Source organism: Fringilla coelebs (genome assembly GCF_963513975.1).
Source record: "Fringilla coelebs genome assembly, chromosome: 2".
In the NCBI taxonomy this organism is placed as follows: Eukaryota; Metazoa; Chordata; class Aves; order Passeriformes; family Fringillidae; genus Fringilla; species Fringilla coelebs.
Window position 1 is genome coordinate 9,397,184 of NC_140029.1, and position 20,888 is coordinate 9,418,071.

A 20,888-nucleotide genomic window follows, 5' to 3' on the forward strand; every position below is an offset into this window, starting at 1 on the left:
TAGCACTTTCTTGGCCTACACAATCATTTGTGCATTGCCTCATTTGCAGCTAGTCTGCAGTTAGTCCCTTAATCATCTGATTTTTAATGTTATAAAAGCTGGGCAGCAAGGAAACTGTGTTTTTGCTTTAGAAACATGCAGTGATATTTGCCAACACTGATTAGCATAATTAGGCATAACTAATCTCAACTTGTTTAATGTTTGTGGTCTACTACTGTAATGGATCTCCATGGCCAGGCTACAGGGGTGGCTCCTGTGAGAAGCTGCTAGAAAATTACCCTGTGCCAGTGGAGAAGGAAGGGGAGGAGGTGCTCCAGGTGCCAGAGCTGAGCTTCCCCTGGAGCCCATGGAGCAGACCATGGTGGAGGGGGGTGACAGAGCAGCTTTGAGGGCACCTGGCATCCAGCCAGGGTCCGTCAGTCACAACTTGGTTACAAATCATTAGACAGTGATCTTCCTTTTGCAAAGGATTATATGAAGATGTGAAGATTGAATTCCAAAACAGCACTGACTCTTATGCTTCCAGTTGAATACATTACATACATCACACAAATTACCCTGCTCATGAGGATGCTGAGGCTCCAGTACATCCAGCCCTGCAACTGCACCTACTGCAAATTTGGCTTTTTTCAGCACCACAGGTGAGCACATGGACATCTCCTATGGTGCAAGTTCATTAACTAATTAACATAGAAAGCAATATTCAGAAATCTCTTCAAAAAGGAAAGAATAAGAGATGTTTTTTTTCCACTTTCCACACAATTCCCCTCACTTCCCTCTAGGCCTGAATAATTTGGTTTCTTTCAGCCTCATGCCTCAGTGATCACCTCAAGGTGATGAGCTGAACAATTCATCCATATATGAGGAATGCACACAGCCATGCCTGGGATGGACTGCAAGTGCTTTTCCTACTTCCCCCAACTCCTCATGGGCATTCCTGAAGGGAACAAGTGTCAGGCCAGACTCTCTGAGAGTGTCCATGTGTAGAAGCACTGAAGAGTAGATAATGCACTACAAATTAAGTTTCCCTTCCTCCAGCAGATAAAACTTAGGAAATTCCATTTCATGGCTGGAATCCATCCACAAAAAGAGCAATGAGAGAAATGATGACAGCTTTCTATTGGATGCAGAAGCAAAAGTAACACAGGAAAATGCCGGTAGCTAAAAATACCCTGATTTACAGATTCTGGCTCTCAGAAATGAGATACAAATACTTGTTTCTGCATGCGCTTTCCCATTTCCAAAGAAAATAAAAAATGGTATGTTAAGAAATATTGCATTTGATACATATTGGTAAGAGTTTTTAGGTAATACTTTAGTTTTCCAAAAGGAAATAATCATACATTTCTGAAATGCATTGATGAAGAATAACAAAATGTTAATTCAGTTCAAGAATGGACAATATATGACTATCTAAACTCCAAAGTTTTTATTTAACAACTCATATTCAGAAGGTGTGTTTTCTCTCACAATACAGTATACAAAATGCACATGCTACAGAGACAAAAAAAAGCCTGCTGAGGAAAATAAACTGCATCCCATCTAAATTATGAATGTATCTGATAAATAAAAGTCTCTGGCTAGTCTAGACCTGGAATGCCTTTTGACCCTGCAAGGGTGGAAACAAAAATGAAGTATATTAACTTGTTTGTTTGGATGTGAAATTTTTAATGCTTTGCATAATCCTAGTGACTTCAAATCCTGTTGAGAAGTCAATACAAATGTATCAAGGAAACAAAAACATGCAATTAAAATACAGGAATTTAATGAGAATCAGGCACTGCCTGATGAGTCTTATAAAAAAAGATAATGGAACTGTATTGCAGAACCCACTCTGACTTCTTAGTATTCCAGGACCATAATCATGTAGATACTCATCTTTAGTAGGATAGGAGTGTGCAAAAAGCCCACTTGGGCTGGATGCCCACCTAGCTAAGCCACAGCATGGCTGAATTCACTGCAGCTGTTACTGTGGAGTTCAGCATTATCAGGGAAGACTTGCATGTGTAAGAATAAAGAAATGAAGCAAGTTAAGTAACTTTTTCACTTTGTTAAGGACATTAACTAGCAGATAAAAGATAAAGGAAAAGTCAAAATCATTATTTTGGCATTATATAAGACACAAATCATCCCAAGTCTCTTCTACTTCCCCAGTTTTTGTAGGATATAGATGAAGTTATACAACTACCAAATTTAAAGCATTTGAATACAACATTTCTTCAGACATGTTGTGCTCTATATGTAACTGTAATAAGTGGCTTTTACCAAGTTTTTATGTATCAAAAAGCTTCCAAAGACTTAGTTTCACTTATTATTATTGAAGAGAACAATACAGCCAGATCAATTTATTACACACCCTCGGGAAAACCTGCCTGCTATCCTAGTAGTGAATGGATACTCTACCAAGGTGAAATTCAATCAGAACTGGAGCCAGGCACAGACACAAGAGGATAAATATTTTGCAGCCTGCCAGCTGAAGCTGTCACAGGGAAAGGAAAAAGGCTTTAGGTCTGTAGTGACAGAGGGAATGGGGAACAGCAGCGTGGGAAAAGTATTTTGAGACAGTGAAGTGCTGCCGAAGCAAAGCCCGGGGCAGCCTGGACACCAAAACCAGCTCTACTGAGATCAGTATTGAGCTTCCTTTTTTGACTCCTTACCAACATCTAATCAGACTAAAATCACCACTAAATAGTAAAAACAAACATTTTAGCTCTAAATTTGAAGCTGCTGCTGCTATTACATCTTTCTGTAGGCCATCTTAACAAATCCATTTGGTTTGAATTTGTGCTTTTACTCACAAATTTAAAAAGTGACTTCTGCTCTGAGAATCAGGAGTTACAGAGACAAGCTTAAAACCAGTTAAAACTAAAGTACTCAAGGCTGGAAATTCAGCTCGGTGTTCTTCATTCTGCAACCAGCTTTCAAAGGGTAACAATTAGGCTGTGATAACTTTTATGGTCTGCAAATAATATCTCCATCAGAACAGTGCATGACTCTAGTTCAGCTCAGTGTGGGCAAAGTTCTGCGTCATCTGTAACATCAAAGCCAGTTCAATGCCAGAGGGCATCTTTTGTGCAAAGTGACTGGGATTATGAGCAGAACACAGTTTTGGGGTGTGTTACTGTCTACTTAACAGGAAATAATGGAGAATGTACCCTCATCAGTAGGTTAAACTTACCACTATCCATGGTGATTGCTGTCAAGGCCGGGAACTTGCAAATATCAAGTCTGTAAACAAAAGAGCAAATATCCTGGTGAGTTTGCAAATTACAATCAACTTGGACAAGTTTCTCTTGATTCCCAAATACTGGTGTGAATACATCAGTATTTGAAACTCCATGATCAAAATGAACCCCTCTTTTGAGTTGTACCAGTACTGCGTGCAGGCTGATTTCAGTAGCCTAGGAACACTATCCAAGGAAAAGATAACCTTTGAAATGGTGAATGCTTTAACATTTTTTGAGGCTTTTCAAATTCAGAATATCAAAAATGTTAATATGAAATAAGAGGGTGTGTATCATTTCAAACAAAATGCAACCTGTTTTGCCTAACTGAACTTTAAAGGTATTACATTCTCCACCGTAATTACTTAGACCTTAACTAAGACTTAAATTCACTCTGCAGAGATCATCAAGTCAACTCATTATCTTTAGTCTATAGATCAGATTTTTGAAATCAGAGAGAACACATGGAAATTCATTTGGAGTCAGGTACTGATTAAGAGAGGATGACTGCATAAAGTTCAAGGGCAGAACAAGACTGTGATTTGGCAAAGGAACTTGCACTACATGAGAGGATCCCAACCTGCCCTACAAGAACTTACATGTACTTTGTACCTCATCTTGGAGAGAGAACAGACAGGAGATGCTCTCAGTTGAAAAAGTGCCTGAAGCTCATTGCTCCCACCAGGCAGAGAGCCAATAAGAACTGCATCTGGAGGAAGCAAGAGTAGTGCAGCTCCTTGGAGTCTTTTCTGGTATGGGAAAAGTCAGGGATATAAAAGCTTTCAGCAAAGTAAGAGAAAGGTGCAACTGCCTAACCAAGTTAGTAGAACACCACAAGGTTTAAGGGTTTTTTTTAATAAATTACCTACTCCTGAGGGTTAGCACCAGTCTTCAGAGGCCAGGTTACACATCAACATATCACAGCACCCAAACATTTCTGTAAAAAAGGTTGGCCATGGCTGTTGTAATAAACGAAGGAAAGTTAATGTTCCCAGCCTGGCCTGCCCAACATTGTAACTCATCACGCAAGAGCAGACTGCAGTTCTTGCATGCTGAGGTGAATGGTGCTCCATGAAGACATCCCAGCCTGCTAACAAAACTGTAGGAGTGGCACTACAAGATAAGGGATGAAAGAGCAAATGATTTGAAAACAAGTTCATCAAACCTCTCTAAAGGCAAATAAATGTGAATAAAGAGCAGACATTAAGGCAATCTGAAATCTCACCCCCATAGTTTTTAGCTTGTTGTTCCTAAGTATTGTAGGTTGACAGAAGCAGCGGGTTTTTTATTTTTTTTCCATTAAAAAATGTATATAAAACCTCTTTTAATACCCAGAATTTTTCTTAGCAGACTACTATATGCCAAAACAAATAAGCTTTGCCCTTTGCTTCTTGAATAAAAATAAAATTAGTGTCATTTAGTCACATAGTCATGACCCAAATATCTGTGATGAAGAAACAGCTAAACTTACTAAAATAAACAGGTCATGAAAGATTTGGCTAGTGGTCTATTTTCTTCACCCATTACGTTATTATTTTCTTTTGCCATTTATTACCCACCAGTTTCAGTCAGCTGGTTTAGTATCAGCCCCCCAGATAAACACACATCAACAGAAGAGGCAGCAACCAGGAGTGCTCCCTTGCTCTGACAAGTGGCAGCAATGCAGGGAATTAAACATACATTTCCTATGCTTCCCCTCTTTAATGGGCTCATTTCTTTGCAATAAATTTCAGTTAGTCTTTAATGTTTCACCCTTTTAACAAAACTTGAGTGTGGATTTCTACAACATTCAAAATAAAAAAAAAAAAACAAGACAGAACACAAGCACACACCCATGAGTCACAACCGCTCTGATGGCTCTGCCTATTTGGAACTGTGGTGGGAAAAAGGGGACTTTGTGCCTCCCCCCTGCTATGGGATGTTTTCCACCAGGAGCAGTGCAAGTCACTGCCTCTGCCTTGGCATCTGGCACTTGGTACTTGGCATATCCTGTTCTCTGGGAATGAACACCAGAACACTGACTCACAGGTTGGGAAAATGGGGAAAACACAGGGAGAACAAAAAAAGAAATCAGAGAAGGTAGAATGCCTTTTAATTTCTTCAAAGGAAATTTTATTAGGGGCTAGTGACAAAATAAAGAGTTGCTGAAGTGACTGCAGAACACAAATTATGTTTTACCTTACCTCCTTCATTACAGAAGAAAACAGTATGCCCTTCTCCAGGAAATATCAAATACAGCTTTTCAGTCAGTGGCTGTAGTGCCAAAACTTCCCTTCATCAATCCACATTAGATTTTTACAGCAGTTACAAGCATTCAGAGCTCCTTGAATTCTGCCCATTCTCCCACAAACATGTGTTCTCTCTCCTGACTTTCCTCTCAAACTTCTTCATTTCCAAGCACCCACAAATCACAACTTTACCCTCTATTAACAGTCCCTTCCCCTAAAGGGAAGGAGTTTAATTACACTTTAGTCCTCTACTCTGACACTCTTGGTTCAAACTAACTAAATAGTTCAAAGGCAGCTTGGAAGAAGGGATTGAACAAAGACAAGTACAAAAATCTTTTTTACCATCATAAGCCAGCTAATAAAGCAGAAGAGGGCTGGTCATACCACAGGAGCATCCTGACTTACTACTGACTCATTTATTCCCCTGTCCAACTCCTTACTTAGCTTCCTGATTTTAAGTCTTCACAAACCTTACTGAAACACCAAAATTTGTTGTTTCATGAACCCCTCTTCTATCCATCTTCTATAAGGTTATATATCACCTTAGATGTGTGACTACACAGTGGACAGCTGTACAGCCCTATACCCATGCTGAGTGTCCAATTCTGAGTTAATGACAGCTGACCCAACCAATACGTGACCTTTCCTGACTGCCTGCTTGTAGAGTACTTCAAAAACAAAACAAAACAAAAATGAACCACACACTTCTAGTAGGAATTATAATGACTCAGTGGGAAACACTGAATTCTAAAGCCTGTGAGAGAGCCCAGGAGACACACCAACACCACCCCTGGTATTTACCAGCAGTGCCCTGCTCACCACCAACACGCTGCAGCCTCTTACCAAGGAGAAACATCCTGAACGAAAGAAGAATTAATACTGAAATAACAAACCAAGTTATCCATTTCTTTCTACAACTAACCTAAATATTCTTTTTCTCAATTCTGCAAGTACCCAAATCTTGCATACACTACTTATAAGCATAAAGCATAGAATATTTGTATACACAATTCCAAAGGTGGCAATAATATTCTAGCAGTGACAATCTCTCAAACTGGGAAGGTAATTTCAGCATTTAAAGCTGCTGTCTTAAGAGAGTGTTTCTGCAGGATTTTGTTGCATTTATTAGGATAACCATCTTTGGCTGGCAGGCACACACCTCTTCTGAGCACATTTCCTGACTTGAGGCTTAATGGCAACTTGTGTGCAGCACGTACCATTAAAGGACAGAGGATCTGACCGAGGGCACACAAACTGCCAGCACTGTTCTCCCTCACTGTCATGTGCTCTAAGGATACAGAACATCCAGAACAAAGCGAGTCCTTAAGGGAAGGGAGGAGGAAGACAAGGGAAAGTAAGGCTAATGTAAAGCAGCTGCAGTATTTTCCCTCAACTGGTTTCTCACCTGCTGTGTTAAAAATGACTTAAAATACAACAAGGCCCCCAGCTCCTCTCCCAGCTGGGGAGGGATGTGCACGACAGCATCCAGGTAGGGAAGGGGCATGTGGCTTTTTTTTCCATTCTGCAACAGAACTCTGGCAAATAGTACAGCTGTTAACTTTAGTTTTGTAATCTGTACAATTCATGAAGCCCAAGAGCTACATAGTTTCTTAAAGTTATCAATATTTAGGCTCTTCTGGTGCTTTTCATGAAAGCAGGTCCATTCCAGGGACACTGCTAACTAAAAGATCAGTAGACATTCAGTCTAAAAATAAACACTCCTGTTCTAGCTCCTCAGTCTCAAACCAGCTGCAATGCAACACCTGGAACATTCCTGGGGGCGGTTTGTTTTGAAGAAATATTAAAACATTATCAATCTGACTTCCTGTGTAGCTATTTAATTATCTAGCAGCCATTTATACAGAATGTATCATGTGCTTACATAAAAATCCCACTGGCACCATGTCTTTTACATGCTTGGAAAGAGTACAATTTCATTTACAGTTATCTTCCTCCAAAGAGCTTTCTCCCCAGGAAAAGTGTACCAAAGAATTTACACAGATTCAAATGCTGGAAAAATAGATTGATTTTTCTCTGAACAGGAATTCCATTGGATATGGGAGAACCCTTATTTATTAAGTTCAGTTTGCTTGCAAAAGCAAGGTTTTCCAGGGAATTTGGTGGGAATAGAGCGGGAGGGAACACTTTGGAAACTACACGATCAGGTGAAGATGCAAAAGACTTATCCCACCTCAGACTACATGGGACAAGAGTAAAACAGATCTGAAAAATCTTCTGCTTTGTATATGCTATTTGATCACAGCATTATAAAACATCACCATTTATTTAAGCACCCAAAACCACAGACCAGATCACTAAGAGGAACCTGTACTTAGCAGACTGCCACTGCACCCTAAACCCAGTGAAGCATCATTACTCACAGAAAGAGCATGCACAGGGCACAACACCACCCTGTGAGCAGAGAGAAGGAAGCTCCTCAGGACTGCAGCTGGACAGAACTGCAGCTGGAAAGACTGAGTCTGAGCTTCTGCCTCAACTTCATTACCCTTCTTCACTCAGTGCTTTTTGTTCTGTTTAAGCTGTGGCAATATTCTGGCTGGTTATTTTCTGGATAGTTCCAGAGGTTCAAAGGGGGAATTGCTACAAGCTAATTGTTATAAGCTATCTCTTCCTTTCCTTATCTTTAAAAAACAAACAAGAACATTGTCCTGATACATCTTGGCAAGCAGGACATTTGGGAGGAGAAGTAACAAAACTCTTTTGAGAGAGGGAGAATGTTGGTGGATTGCATTGTTTCAAAACTCCTGGGGACCACGTGGGGCAATTCCTGGGAGGCATAACTGAACACTTACATAATCATCTGTGTGGAAACCAGAATTCCACCAATCCTCAAGAGACCATGCCTTTCTGAGCAGCCTGTAGAGTAGAATTTCAGACACCTCACTCTTCTGTAAGCTACTGTCAGAAGACATTGCTTTAGGTTATACAATCTCCCACACCTTAGGGATTCAAATTTAGAGCATTTAACTTGATAATCCATTGAAATGCTGATATAACAATAACCAATTCCTCTCCTTTTTCAAGTGAGAATGATGAACAATTAAACAAAGCTTTCACAGTAGGATGTGGTTTTATCCTGATTTTGTTTGGACACAAAACTGACGCTGTGTCACTTATCTATTCTCATTCCGTTCCTCTGCCAGTTTTTTTAACTAAATCTGACACTGAGATTTCTTCCTGCTCCCACACATTTTCCATGAAAATCAATGACCAAGAAGAACAGAGAAAACCCATTAATGCTCTCAGTGAAGTGAAGATGGGTTTACCAATTGCAGCAGCAGCTGGAAACCATTGTCTATTTTGGCAGCAGGAAGTGGGCAGTCAGGAAGCAAACACCACGTCCAGGACCACGCACAGCCCCACAGCCCTTTCCAAGGGCACAACTCAAGTAGGTTAAAGAGATGAGAACAGGGAAAGAGCACTGCCAGCACATGTGAGATGTCAGAATATTGTGAATTGAGGGAGCAGCTGGAAAACAAGGATAAGCACATTAGGGAATGGAGGGGAAGTCAGATTAATAGTGGGAAAGGTGAAAAGGTAACAGAGACAGGAACACAGCTTGACTCTAGATCTAGTGCTCCCTGCCCTAATTAGTGTTTGGGTGCCAGCTGACAAATCTAACTTGTCAACCACTTGGATATCATCTATTCTAACTCAGGCTTGAATAGCTGGACTCTTTATCTGAAGCAATTTCAGTGGCCATGAGTAATAACCTCTAAGTGCATAATAATGATCTCTATCCTGACTACACTCCCATTAGCTAAGAATGCAGAGCACTAAGAGTGCACCTGAAGAGCTAAACAGCTGGTGCTGTGGACCCAACACTTACACAACACAGGTCAAGAATTCTGCTTTGGGGTAGCTCTAATTTGCTTTCATGAGCTGAGCATTGTCTGGCAGTGGGACTGCAGATCTTGGAGTTTATCTTCTGGTTTGCCTTCATTCAAAAATATCTCAGTCTGAGTGTTTTGAAATGTTTCTGCAGTGCAAACCAAAGCACAGTAAGTAGTGACAACTGGAAGAATGCTAATTTGAACCAAAATGCTACTGCAGATATACCCAACATGCACTGTATGACCACACTCACAGCAGTAAGTAGTGGAGGAGGGAATGTCTATGAAAATGATTTCTCAGTCAAGAGCCAAAGGTTGTTACCTGGTGATAGTGAATGTTTCGGAAAAACTTTCTGTGAGGCTACAAAATTACTCTGATAAATAAGTTGACAAAAACAAAGGTAAAGTGAGGCTCTCTGCCAAACTAAAAAACAAATGAAACAATAAAACCTCTCAAAAATACAAAAATAAAAAAATCTCACACAAAGAGATTTCTGAAGCTATGTGCTTGTCTTTTGTCTTCAAAAGTTATGTTCTTGAAGCAGAAATTGTATTCTGCTTATACACAGGACACCACAGGGCCCAGTCTAAGGCTAAAAACCTGAAATACTGGAGTAGCTTCTCAAAAACACCAGAAAAAGAGACAGAGACAGCTAATCCAGGAACTGCGAGACAATCTAGCCAGCCCTCACCTCCCCAAACAAAAAAAGCACATTCTTCCTACACCCCCCTAAGGAGTGGAAACTTGCAATTACAGATTACAAAATTAACATCCAGTTTATGATCACCATTACTGATGTTCAAAAACTTCCTGTCCAAAATGTTACCAGCTTCTAAAATAATAAAGTAACACACAATGTCAATACATAATAAGCCAGAGAAAGTACATGATCCCTTTGGTACACATTTACAGGTGGTTGAAGTGTTACATAATGCATTGATAAAATCCTGTGCTGTACTAGTACAGTGACAGCTACTTAATGACTATCTACCATGTCTTTTTTTTTAATTTATAGTAAGATAAAATAATCAATGGACCTGCTAGCACTGTTTAAGAAAAAAAACCCACTCCAACTGTATCAGAATACTGCAGAATGTTTTCACTCATAGCCTCCCAATTAGGAGTTTTGAACGTGCACTTATCTTATTTTCCTTCCCTATTCTGTCCCTGTTTTCATACAAATGAAACATTTGCATCTCTTCTCTAGATTACAAACAAGCCAGCTTTGATTTTGTAGTTCAGATCATCTCCTGATATTTTACAGACAATAAACTGAGGAATAGTCAGCAGCTCCCAACTTCAGCTGAAAACTGCATTGTATATGGATGAAAAATTACATGTTGCTATTTATTTGGAAAGAAGGAAAATATCCTTTGTGTTTAAATCATCACTGTGTAACAAACCTCTCAGTTCAGAGAAGGCAGACCTTCAGCTGATCTAACTGTAACAAATGCAACACATTGCAGCCAGCCATTACTTCCCACAATGTGAGAAACTGGAGCTGACATCGATGTAAATAAGCCAAAGGACCTGAAATTTCACATAGTGTACAATTCATGGAACTTGCTGCCACAGAATGCTGCTCAGTACAAAAGTAGAAATAGATTAAAACATAAAAATGAAATCAATAAATGAGGATGTGATTTGGTGATTACTATAACACAATTCTCCAGATGTAGCTTATATTGGTAACTACTGGCTGTGAAAAGAGAGAAGCCCAGTGCCCAGTATGAAATGGGTAACTACATCCAGTTCCTCTCCAAAGTTAAAACTGGATTAGGACCAGAGGAGTAAATATCAGCACGTAACATCATGACACAACCAGAAATCGAGTTGATAGAGGGCATATGGTCTCTTTAAAGGTCCTAGTCACTACCTACAATCTCTCTTTTTCATTGCCTCTGGTCTCCCAAATCAACACATCAAAGCATTCATAATAAGTAGAGTATAACAGTGCTTTCTGCCTTTTAAAAGCATATATGGGTTAGGTAGGGAAGGAAAACAAAAGTAAAGAGTACTACCTTTATTTTAGATTATACCTCTCTAGACGTGCAAGAGAAGGGCCAAGGAACAGTCTCTGGGCACAGTCCATTCACAAAAATGTCATTTCATTACAGGTACTGTGTTGTCTACTCAGAAAAGGTCACAAGATCAAAGCTAACAATGTACCATTTATCCTGCTCTGAAACTCTTACAGATACTTTCTTCCCCAACACAGCTTATAAAGCTAAACCATGACCCAAGTGTCACAAATAATACCTTCACAGATTTTCCAATAACACAAACTGGCTGTACAAGATTCAGCCTCCAGCTCTATTAATCTGTATCCAATATTCAAGTCTGCTCTTTCCACAGAAAAAGAGATACCTGACAATTCCATACATTTGAAAAAGGTTTTCCTCAACTCAACTGAAGTTTTTCTTGGAATTATTACAATATTGATAAGGCAAGCAGCAACAGCTACTTTTAAAAAACAGACTACCCCTAAACTACCAGTATTTTTCAAGTAGCTATTAAGAAACCTCAGAAAGATTCTAGATCTCAGAATGTGCATTTTTGCAGTGAAAAGGAACCTGGGTAATTTCACACTGGCATCTTTATTTTGTGTGCAATAATTTTATAGCAAACATAAGACTACTAGTTAATGAAGTTTATTGTGTTTTTCTGTGATGAGGCAACATTCTGCCCCATACAGAAACTGCATTTAGCACTTGTTTGGTAGGCCAATGTCTAATACCCCATTTAATTTAGAAAAATTAACCTCAAACCAATAAAAAGTAATTCCTTTGTGAAGTGCTAAACTAAGCAAGAGAAATGTGCAAACAAAGCCTTCTCTTCCAAGTATTTACACACCGTCAGCATGCTTTAATATAAATTTCCACCCTGCCTGTCCTCCCCTGAAGCAATGCATATATGACAACACTTCAGAGCATGTTTTAATGGGATTTTCCAGTCAACCAAAAATCAAATTGCAGAGAAGTTATGAAAGAGTCATAAACACATATTTCATCTTATTGAATTATATGGTAACTAGGCAAAAGATAATGAGGCACAACTCCTTTAGAGATTTTATTAAGTTTTCTGTCACACTGGGGAATTGCATAAAGAGAGCACCATCAGAATCCACAGTGAAGCTGCAGTAAAACAGAAGGGTAAAGAGCCCTACAAACCACAGGAAAAAAAGGGTACATTTTAAATACTAAATACTCTTATTTCCTTCTCTCAACACCCATGTCCATTATTTCTCACATAACTTTACCTGAATTTCCAAACACATGAAGATGCACACATTATTTTACTGCATTGCACTTAATTTTTTTTCTGAGTAGGATTTGAATAAACCTACCCACAAAGCTCATTTACACATTTAGGGTATAGCAAAACACATTTTGACTTCAGCCTTGAAGATGAGTCAAGGAATTTCTCGTCCTTTCCTGCCACTGCCACCTACCCTTCACTGGGGATCAGCCCCCTGACGTGGCTGATGCAGTTCTGTGCTCTGCACTTCAGCTTTGTCCCTCTCCCACTGACCTCCTCCTCTCTGCTACTCTGCTCCCCAGGACAGCCACAGAAAGGAAGTGTGAACTTTCCAGACTATGTGCCACCAAAGTCAACCTCCTAGGGAGCTTGTTTTGCATCCCTTGTGACCTTTAGTCCAACAATTTTACTCATGGTCCCTTCCAATCTACTACTACCAAGCAGTAGAAAACCTTAAATTCATGGCAGTTTGCCTAGAGGAAGCACACTGATCTAGAGGATGGAGGCATTCTGAACATCAGAACTGGAGAAAACACTGGAAGGTGAACTAACATCTAATTCAAACTGTCATTTATGTGGAAATAAGGATGACAGTGAGGCTCTAAGTCACAGCTGATCAATAAATCCACACCTATCAGTATCAGGTCACAGTTATAAACAATTTTTTGCACTTTCCAGCACTGTAAAAAACTGCAGAGCAGCTCCCAAAACTAAAACAGTAATTCTACTGTTGCTCTTCTACTCCTTATGAAGGGAGTCAGTACTGCACCCATTCTGCCTGAGTAGGAAGTACAAAAATGCCTGTAACAAAAACAACTCAGAGGATGTTCATATTGAAGTTCCTAAAACTCAAATGCCAAATTGATGTGTCAAATTTGTGTGTGCAATTAACTGTGTTTGAAGATGCAATTTATCTTAGTTGTGTCAAAAGCATACACAGAATAAAATAAAGTTAGGACTTGAAAACTTCATTCATAATTGACAGATCTTCTAGGATCTAACATGTCTAACATTTTGTTCTTGGAAGACTTGAAAGACTTCCCCTGTTCCTCCACAAACCTGAACACCTACTCCAAGACACAGAAAATGTGGAGGAATCTTCTAATGCAAAAAATACACCACTGATAGTTTTTAGGTCTGGTAACTCATTCACATATGTAACACACTGCAGAAGTCACTGGAGAGATCCCAGATGTGCTGTCCATCGGCAGGTGCATCTCCACCCTGTGTATTTCTGGTGTAGATTGCTTCATCCATACAAACAGTTTTATAGAACCACAGAGCAGCTAAGGACTGTCAAAAGATTGTCTGGTCCAACTTTTTGTGTAGAAGGCAGCCCTGATGAGGTCATCTAGCACCCAAATGCAAAACCAACCCTCTAGTTACGGGGATTCCCCCATGTTCTTGGGGAGGTTGTTCCAGGGAATGATTGATCTCACTGTAAAAAATTTACAGTGAAATCAATCATCAATGATAAAATTTACTGACACTGAGATGAAAACTTCCATCAAATCTTTTGCCAATAGCCAGAGTGAAAGTGCTTTGATACTTCTTCCATTTTTGAGAACTGCAGCTCTGATGAGCTTGTAGTTGGGCACTTCTTTACAGTTCACCCACCATAAGTGGCCTTTCCATAAAAGATGATTTTGTTCACCTTCTCACCTTCTCGTTTGTTTTAAAATAAAGCAGATCAGGTCCCTGCAGCAGCTGCCTGCAGAACACCAGGGAAGCAACTGAAATGCAAAACCCCAGCAAGGACGGAGTGGAAAAAGAAAAACTCCTGTTTTCAGGCAGGGGGAGAAGCTTAGATGAGTTAAGCCGCTTAGGCAGCCGCACACTCAATAGGCCATGCCTTCATTTCGCTGCTGCCCACAGCTCTGACAACCAAGAGCAGCAAACAGCAAATACAAGGGTGAGTCCATTCCATTCCTGATACTCAGAAGTGCTCAGCAGTATTGAAATAAAATATCACACTCGTTTCAGCTGCCACAGGAGAAATCTATAGGAAAACCAGCAGGAGATTTAACTAATTCTGACACTGAAACCTCATTTAACCCTTCCCAATTCCCAACAGCCATGAGAATGGAGACTAGGGACAGAAAGACAAACAGAAAGTTGTTTCTCCTCCCAGGTTTATTTAGTAAATAGCAAGAGTTACAGCCTACAAAAAAAAGCTGAAGAATACACACAAGGTCACTACACAACTCACTGATAAACCTGGAGAAACAGCCAGGTGCAAAACTTCACATATCTGTTGAAGCCACTACTTATGAGTTTTCCTGCTAGGATTCCATAAACTGCCTTCACACCAATGAGCTAACATATTCACACCTTCTGAGCCATTCTTCAATGCCAAATAGGAAACATTTACAAATACAGCTGATTGTAATAAATATAACAGTTTAGACAGTTATGTTAAATGGTTAATTTAGTGATTGGGATTTTAATAAAGAATTGCTGTAAAGTGAATCTTGAAACTGGTCCATCCATTGTTATACTACAGGAAAACAAAGAGCTCAGCAAAACAGGAATATCCAGAATTACCACAATTCTTGGTGTAAACAAACAAACAAAAAAATCTCACCCACCCTGAAGTTCTTGCTAATACAGATTTTCTGCAGTTTCAGGTAACAAAATTAATACTTCACTGGGATTAAGTTTTGTGTAAAACAAATTACTCCTATCCTACCCTTCACATGGTGCCTCTGGATTTTAGCATCACTTAATTCGACTACTCTTGGAGTAATCATATTGGAACAGACTGACCACCAAGATGAAAAACTGGAAGTATGTTGACTGTGTGATCTTCAAATATGAGATGCCAGCTTTCAAAAGTAATTTCAGAAGCAACATGAGAAGGCTGATTCAAACACTTTAAATGAAACACCCCACTGAGCAGGTAAAATGCACAATGGAATGTGTAAAATGCAAGGATCTTAAAGATCTTTCAAGATGCAACTGCAGGACAGTCTCTCTCTCCCTCATGCAAAGATATCTGTGGTCAAAAAAAGTAATCTATTTGCACAAAGTAGCATTCCTGGTTTGAAAATGGGCAACACTTCTTGTGCTACTAGAGTGTGCATGTCTCAGCCCTGGATGCTAACTCCAGTATAGTGGACTGTGCAAATGTATTTATTGTCTGATTTTATAAATGGAATTTATTTAACTGTCAAGGCTTTGTTTTTGAAATGTAGCTATTCTAATAATAGTATTCAGCAACCTTGATTAAAACACTGATTACTTGATAATCAGCACCATCAAAAGTGCCAGCAAGAAAAGAATGGGTTAAGTGTATTTCACACAAATGTGTATCAAATTTTACTTAACAAGAATCAGTAAGACAAGCAAAGGTAAACAAGGAAAGGTCTGGGTATGGCCAGATTAGATTTTAAAAGGTCAAATAGTTACCAACATCTGAACTCAGCTGGCAGGAGAACAGACGAGACATTAGGTCATTCAGGCCACTCCTTTGCCAGCTCTGTAGGGTTCTCCACTGCACACTGCAAGTGCTTTTGTTTATAATGTGGAGGAGGAGAGGAAGCAATGGTGGGGGCAAGAAAGTAGATTGTCTTTGGAGGCTGAAGCAAAACAACCATTAAAGAAACATCAGCCAGACCAGAGAGCATCCTGGAAACACAGCTGATGGGAAGTCATGAAAGAGAGAGATGAAAACGAGCAAGAAAATTCAGGATTGAGCTGACAAACTGAAAGCAAAAGCTCTTAACAGGATGGTGCAAAAAAATTAGAACTCTTGCGTACAGGAATCTGGTGTAATCTGTTGAGTAAATGGGAAGAAATGACACACGTAAGATTTACTGGAATAATGGAAGAGGGAAGCAGAGGGGCAAAATGGGCTAATTTTTCCCCAGTACTCCATACATGTGCTACCAGCCACATCCTTGTTCTCTGCCTGTCCATCTGTTTCTACGAGCCAGGTAAGAGCCCAAAACAAGTCAGAGAAGTCTTTGTTTTCAACCTGATTGGTCCTGTGATCTGCCTCACCAAAATAATATGGAAATTTGACTATCACAAGTGAGGGAGGTCACAGAGGCAGGCAGAACAAAGTGATGGACAAGAGGATCACAGGAAAAGGGAGCTGTTTAAAATGACAGAGCAAACAAAAATGGTTCACACTGCTGTAGTCTAAAATTAGCACAGTCCTGAAGTATATTTTATCCTGCTTTTGCCACAGAATTTATTCATGACTCTAGATAAATAACCTAAAAATGCTGTTCCAATGTGGACACCAACTACATACCTTTTATTTTAGGGATGCATCTCCCAAAATCTGACTGCTTGATTTGCAAAAGCAGAATAGGTTTAGAACAGACATTCAATTTATTTGCACCTGTGCAACTTAACATAAATGAGGACAACTGAACTCAGTACCCTGAAAAAAATCAGATCCTACCTGGACCAGATTTGGTCCCCACAGTTTTATCTTTCACTCTTCATGTGGAATGGGAGGATGTTTTCCTTGTTTTAGGAGAGTTTTCTCAATTAAGGGGAGAATTAGCTGAGTACTGAGATACTAAGGTGATAAGCACAACAGAAGACACAAGGAAATTTGTAATTCCATAGCAAAGTAGAATTTGATGCAGATTTGAGTCACATCAAGAAAACATCTTGACATCATACAACCAAAGTAAGGAGGATGAGACCAAAATACTTCCTGAGTACAACAGGATTTTTTTATGCAAGAAACAATACTTTTTTTTTAATAGAAAACTGTAGCTTGTTCTAGATGTATGAAGAGACTGAGTTAAAGCCACCTTCAAAACTTCAGTTCTCCATTTGTGTTTCTGGAAATGACACTATGAGTACAGTTACTCTGTGTGCAACTATCCACTTCTCTCTAAAGAAAACTGATAATCAAGTTATAACCTCAACACCTGCATGTGTTACAACCAGATGCAATGCTTTGCTCTTTTGAGTACACTAGTTGGACACAGATTTCTGGATGAACTTGTGTGAGAAAAGGATAATCCAAGTTTCACCCAGGCATTTCCTGATATTTGCTAGTTCCAAGAATACAGAGTTACTCAGGATGCCAGGTTCCAGCCTAATCGATTCCAGAAAATGAAGTTTTCTAGTCTAAAAGAAGTTAAAGTGAGATGGCTGAAAATGAACAGATAAGTAAAAATCTCACTCCTGTTTCCATGCAATACTCTTACACACAAGTTCCCTGTCCCCTCTTCTCTGATTCTAATCTCACTGCCCTGGTTCAGCAAGAACTACTCTTGCAATCTCAGTCACCTTTACTAGGTAAGTCTCCTCAGACTGCTCATCACCTCTTGCACTTGTAAACCTCCTCCACACGGCTTTATCTATGGCACTCCCTCTGTTCAACACAAGGGCCAGAATGTTCAACCTCCCAGTTGCACAATCCCTTCACACAGGTGTGTGTGAGTCCGTGTGCACAATATACAGGTGTACATTAAAAAACAGGGCTTCTACACGCATACCTAATCATTTATGTACAACTAAAAAAATTCTTTTCCTCCCAACCACTTTTCCTTGTGCCAGTATAAGCATCCCTATGGCAGTGCAGGGAAACAGACATGGTTACTAACTAGGTTAATCAGAAAAAGTGTTTGAGGTCAGTTTGAATCTGGTGGTAATGTTCTGTGCCAGTCCCCACCCCTGCTGTATCAACAATGGTGCCAGCACGGGGAGAAGATGATAAATGAGCAGAAAAAGTACAACTAAGGGTTTTTTTTCAGGCACAGTCAATAGTAATAATAAATTGAAGGTCTTGATTTTAATCTAGAACACCAACCTCTACATAACTGTCCCTCTTCCCCTCACAAACTTTTCTATGAGAACTTGCAATTCTTTCAAGTGTTTTCCTGTGCTTACAGTCTTCTTCCTTTTACTCACCGGCTCCATTCCTCTCTGTTTTGTTCCCAACAAGCCCAATCACCGCCTGCTCTCTCACTCCTCACCCAATGCAACACTGAATCCCAGCTTCAACTGTGGTAGCACTGAGACTCCCTCTGCCCCTCCTGTTTCCTGTGGATGAATTGTTCCCTTGCCAGCACCAGGCCGAGGCAAAGTCCCCCAGAGCCCGGAGGGTCGGGCTCATTCCCACACACACCTTCCCAGCCTAGCAGCCACAGCCTGAGCCGCACCGCCCGTCCGGCACAGACGGGGCCTCCGGGTGACCCTGTGGAAAAAAGTTCTGACAGGAATACGAGAGCCTCGGATGGCTGCGGCTGTGCTCCGCGGGTTTGTTTTGGGGGATGGTGTTTTTTAAAACTTCGGAGAAAAACGTATCAGCTGCCTATTTTGGAGAGAGTCGCTAAGCTCTTCCAAAAGAGAAATCCCGCAGGATTCTTCCTTTGTTCATTACACTCCACACGTTTTCTCCCCCGGCTTAACTGGAAATGGCACAAACCCTTGGAGAGGACTTTACCGGGAGGCTGCCGGCCGCCGGAGGGCGGCGAGGGGCGGAGGGCAGCGGGGAGCGTTCCACCCTCACTCCCCTCAGGGGTCTCCGTGCGGGACCCCCGCCCCGGGCGCTCCCTGCGGGCACCGCTCCCTGGGGGCATCGCTCCCTGCGGGCATCGCTCCCGCCGTCCCCGGGCCGGGCAGTCCTTTCCCGGCCGGCGGCTCCCGTCCGCACCCCGCGCTGTCCGCACTCTCCGCCTCAGCCCGCTCCTCTCCCGCACTGCCCGCACGCACCGTTCCTGCCCGCACTCTCCGCCCCAGCCCGCACTTCACCCGCACTCACCGCCGCCGCCCGGGTGCGGAGCAGGGCCAGCGCTGCCGGCCCGCGCTGCCCCAACGCCCGCTGCGCGCTCGGCGGAGCAGGCGGCGCCCCCGCGCATGCGCCCGGCAACCCGAGGGCGGCTGTGAGGCGGGGAGAGGCTGAGGGGGACTCGGCGCGTTCGCCCGTGTCCCGCTGCTCGTGGTCCCGGTGTCCCTGTTCAGAGCTAGCCCGGGCATCAGGGGTCCCGCAGGGTGACCATCGGCCCCCTCCCCGGGGCAAGGTGATCCTTTCAGCCACCCCCCGACCGGGAGCTCCACGCGGTAGCAACCCTGGGCTCAGCCCTCCCCGGTGATACGGAACGCGGGCGCGGCCGGCGTGGCCTCTTCGAGGCTTACCGCTTAGGTGTTTCCAGTTCCAGTGTTAAAGTTTGTATCGGTCTGTATCCCGGAATTACAGAATCATTTGGGTCGGAAAAGACTTTAGAGATCATTGAGTCCAAGCTGTGGCTGAACATGACCATGTCCGCCAGGCCATGGCCATGTCCAGCCTTTCCTTTAACACTCCAGGGACTGTGACTTCACTACCTCCCTGGACAGTGTGTTCCAATATTTAGTTACCAATTCTGTGAAGAAATTCCTCACAGTATCCAACCTGTATAGATAGACACAGTCTTTTCTTTTAGGGAAGCCACAGACAGACACACACATGCACACTCTTGATTGTGGTCATTGATGGATAGCTAAAAATGGTGCCACGAGTAATGATTTTCCCCTTCCTTGTCCCCAAGAGTGGCTGAATGGAGCTGTGGGGTGCATTGCCCAGAGTTCTGAGCCTTTGAGTGCTCTCAGACCTCACCCCCCCAGAAGGTGCATTTCAGAAACCCGAAAACATGTTCTACATTAAAAAGTAAAGATTGGTTGGCTTTTTGCACTGTCCAGAATTAATCTGAAACCAGAGAGTTTGATAGCTTAATTTTGTTTGTGGCTGGTACCTTAATTTTCGCCTCTATGGCTTTTAATGGATGTGTATGGAAAGAAGATGAAGGTCCTCAGAAAATTCACAGTAAATTAATAATCCCTACCTGACTTCAAAGGTGCTGTTGTCAGTGGTGCCGTGGCCTGATTATAAATGACTTAGGAACAATCTACAAGAAATAACAGCTTGGCTTGCCAGAAGAGAGATTGAGGTCTAAATGGTGTGGAGCGTAAAATATCATTTATTCCGTGAAAATGGAATTGAAGTTCCCTATAAATATGCAGTGTGCTTTTTTTTTTTTTTAAAGTTTACATTTCTGCTGTCTTCAGATTCAATGAATATGAAGAATATGAATATGAATTTTTGTGGCTCAAATTTTTGGTGGGTTTCTATGCTGTATACCTGATCTTTTAAACTTTATTTTATATTGAGACAGCTGACAATGAGCAGAAAATTAATGAGGTAGCACTACAGTCACAGAGAAGATGAGGGAATGGACAGATGACACACAGTTTGCAATAGTTCAGGCCATGTATCACCTTCTTTAATCAATCTTAATGTACAATATAAGTTAATGCTTCCATATATGTTAGTTGGAAACTGACTCCGAGACCATCAGGTTTTAAACAAAAGAAA

At 41.3% G+C, this 20,888-nt stretch overlaps 1 protein-coding gene across 1 annotated transcript in view; it reads right to left on the reverse strand.

Annotated features, from left to right (window-relative positions):
* Positions 1 to 19,380, reverse strand: part of PRRG1 (proline rich and Gla domain 1) — a 30,826-nt gene extending 11,446 nt beyond the window's left edge. Inside the window, exons 1-2 of the mRNA XM_084225252.1 lie at positions 19,299 to 19,380; positions 3,179 to 3,228 (exon numbers count right to left, since the gene is read on the reverse strand). Of these exons, the coding sequence (XP_084081378.1) occupies positions 3,179 to 3,188 (10 nt within the window). The 5' untranslated portion in view covers positions 3,189 to 3,228; positions 19,299 to 19,380. The remainder of the gene's footprint in view (positions 1 to 3,178; positions 3,229 to 19,298) is intronic.
* Between the last annotated feature and the right edge of the window lie 1,508 nt (positions 19,381 to 20,888).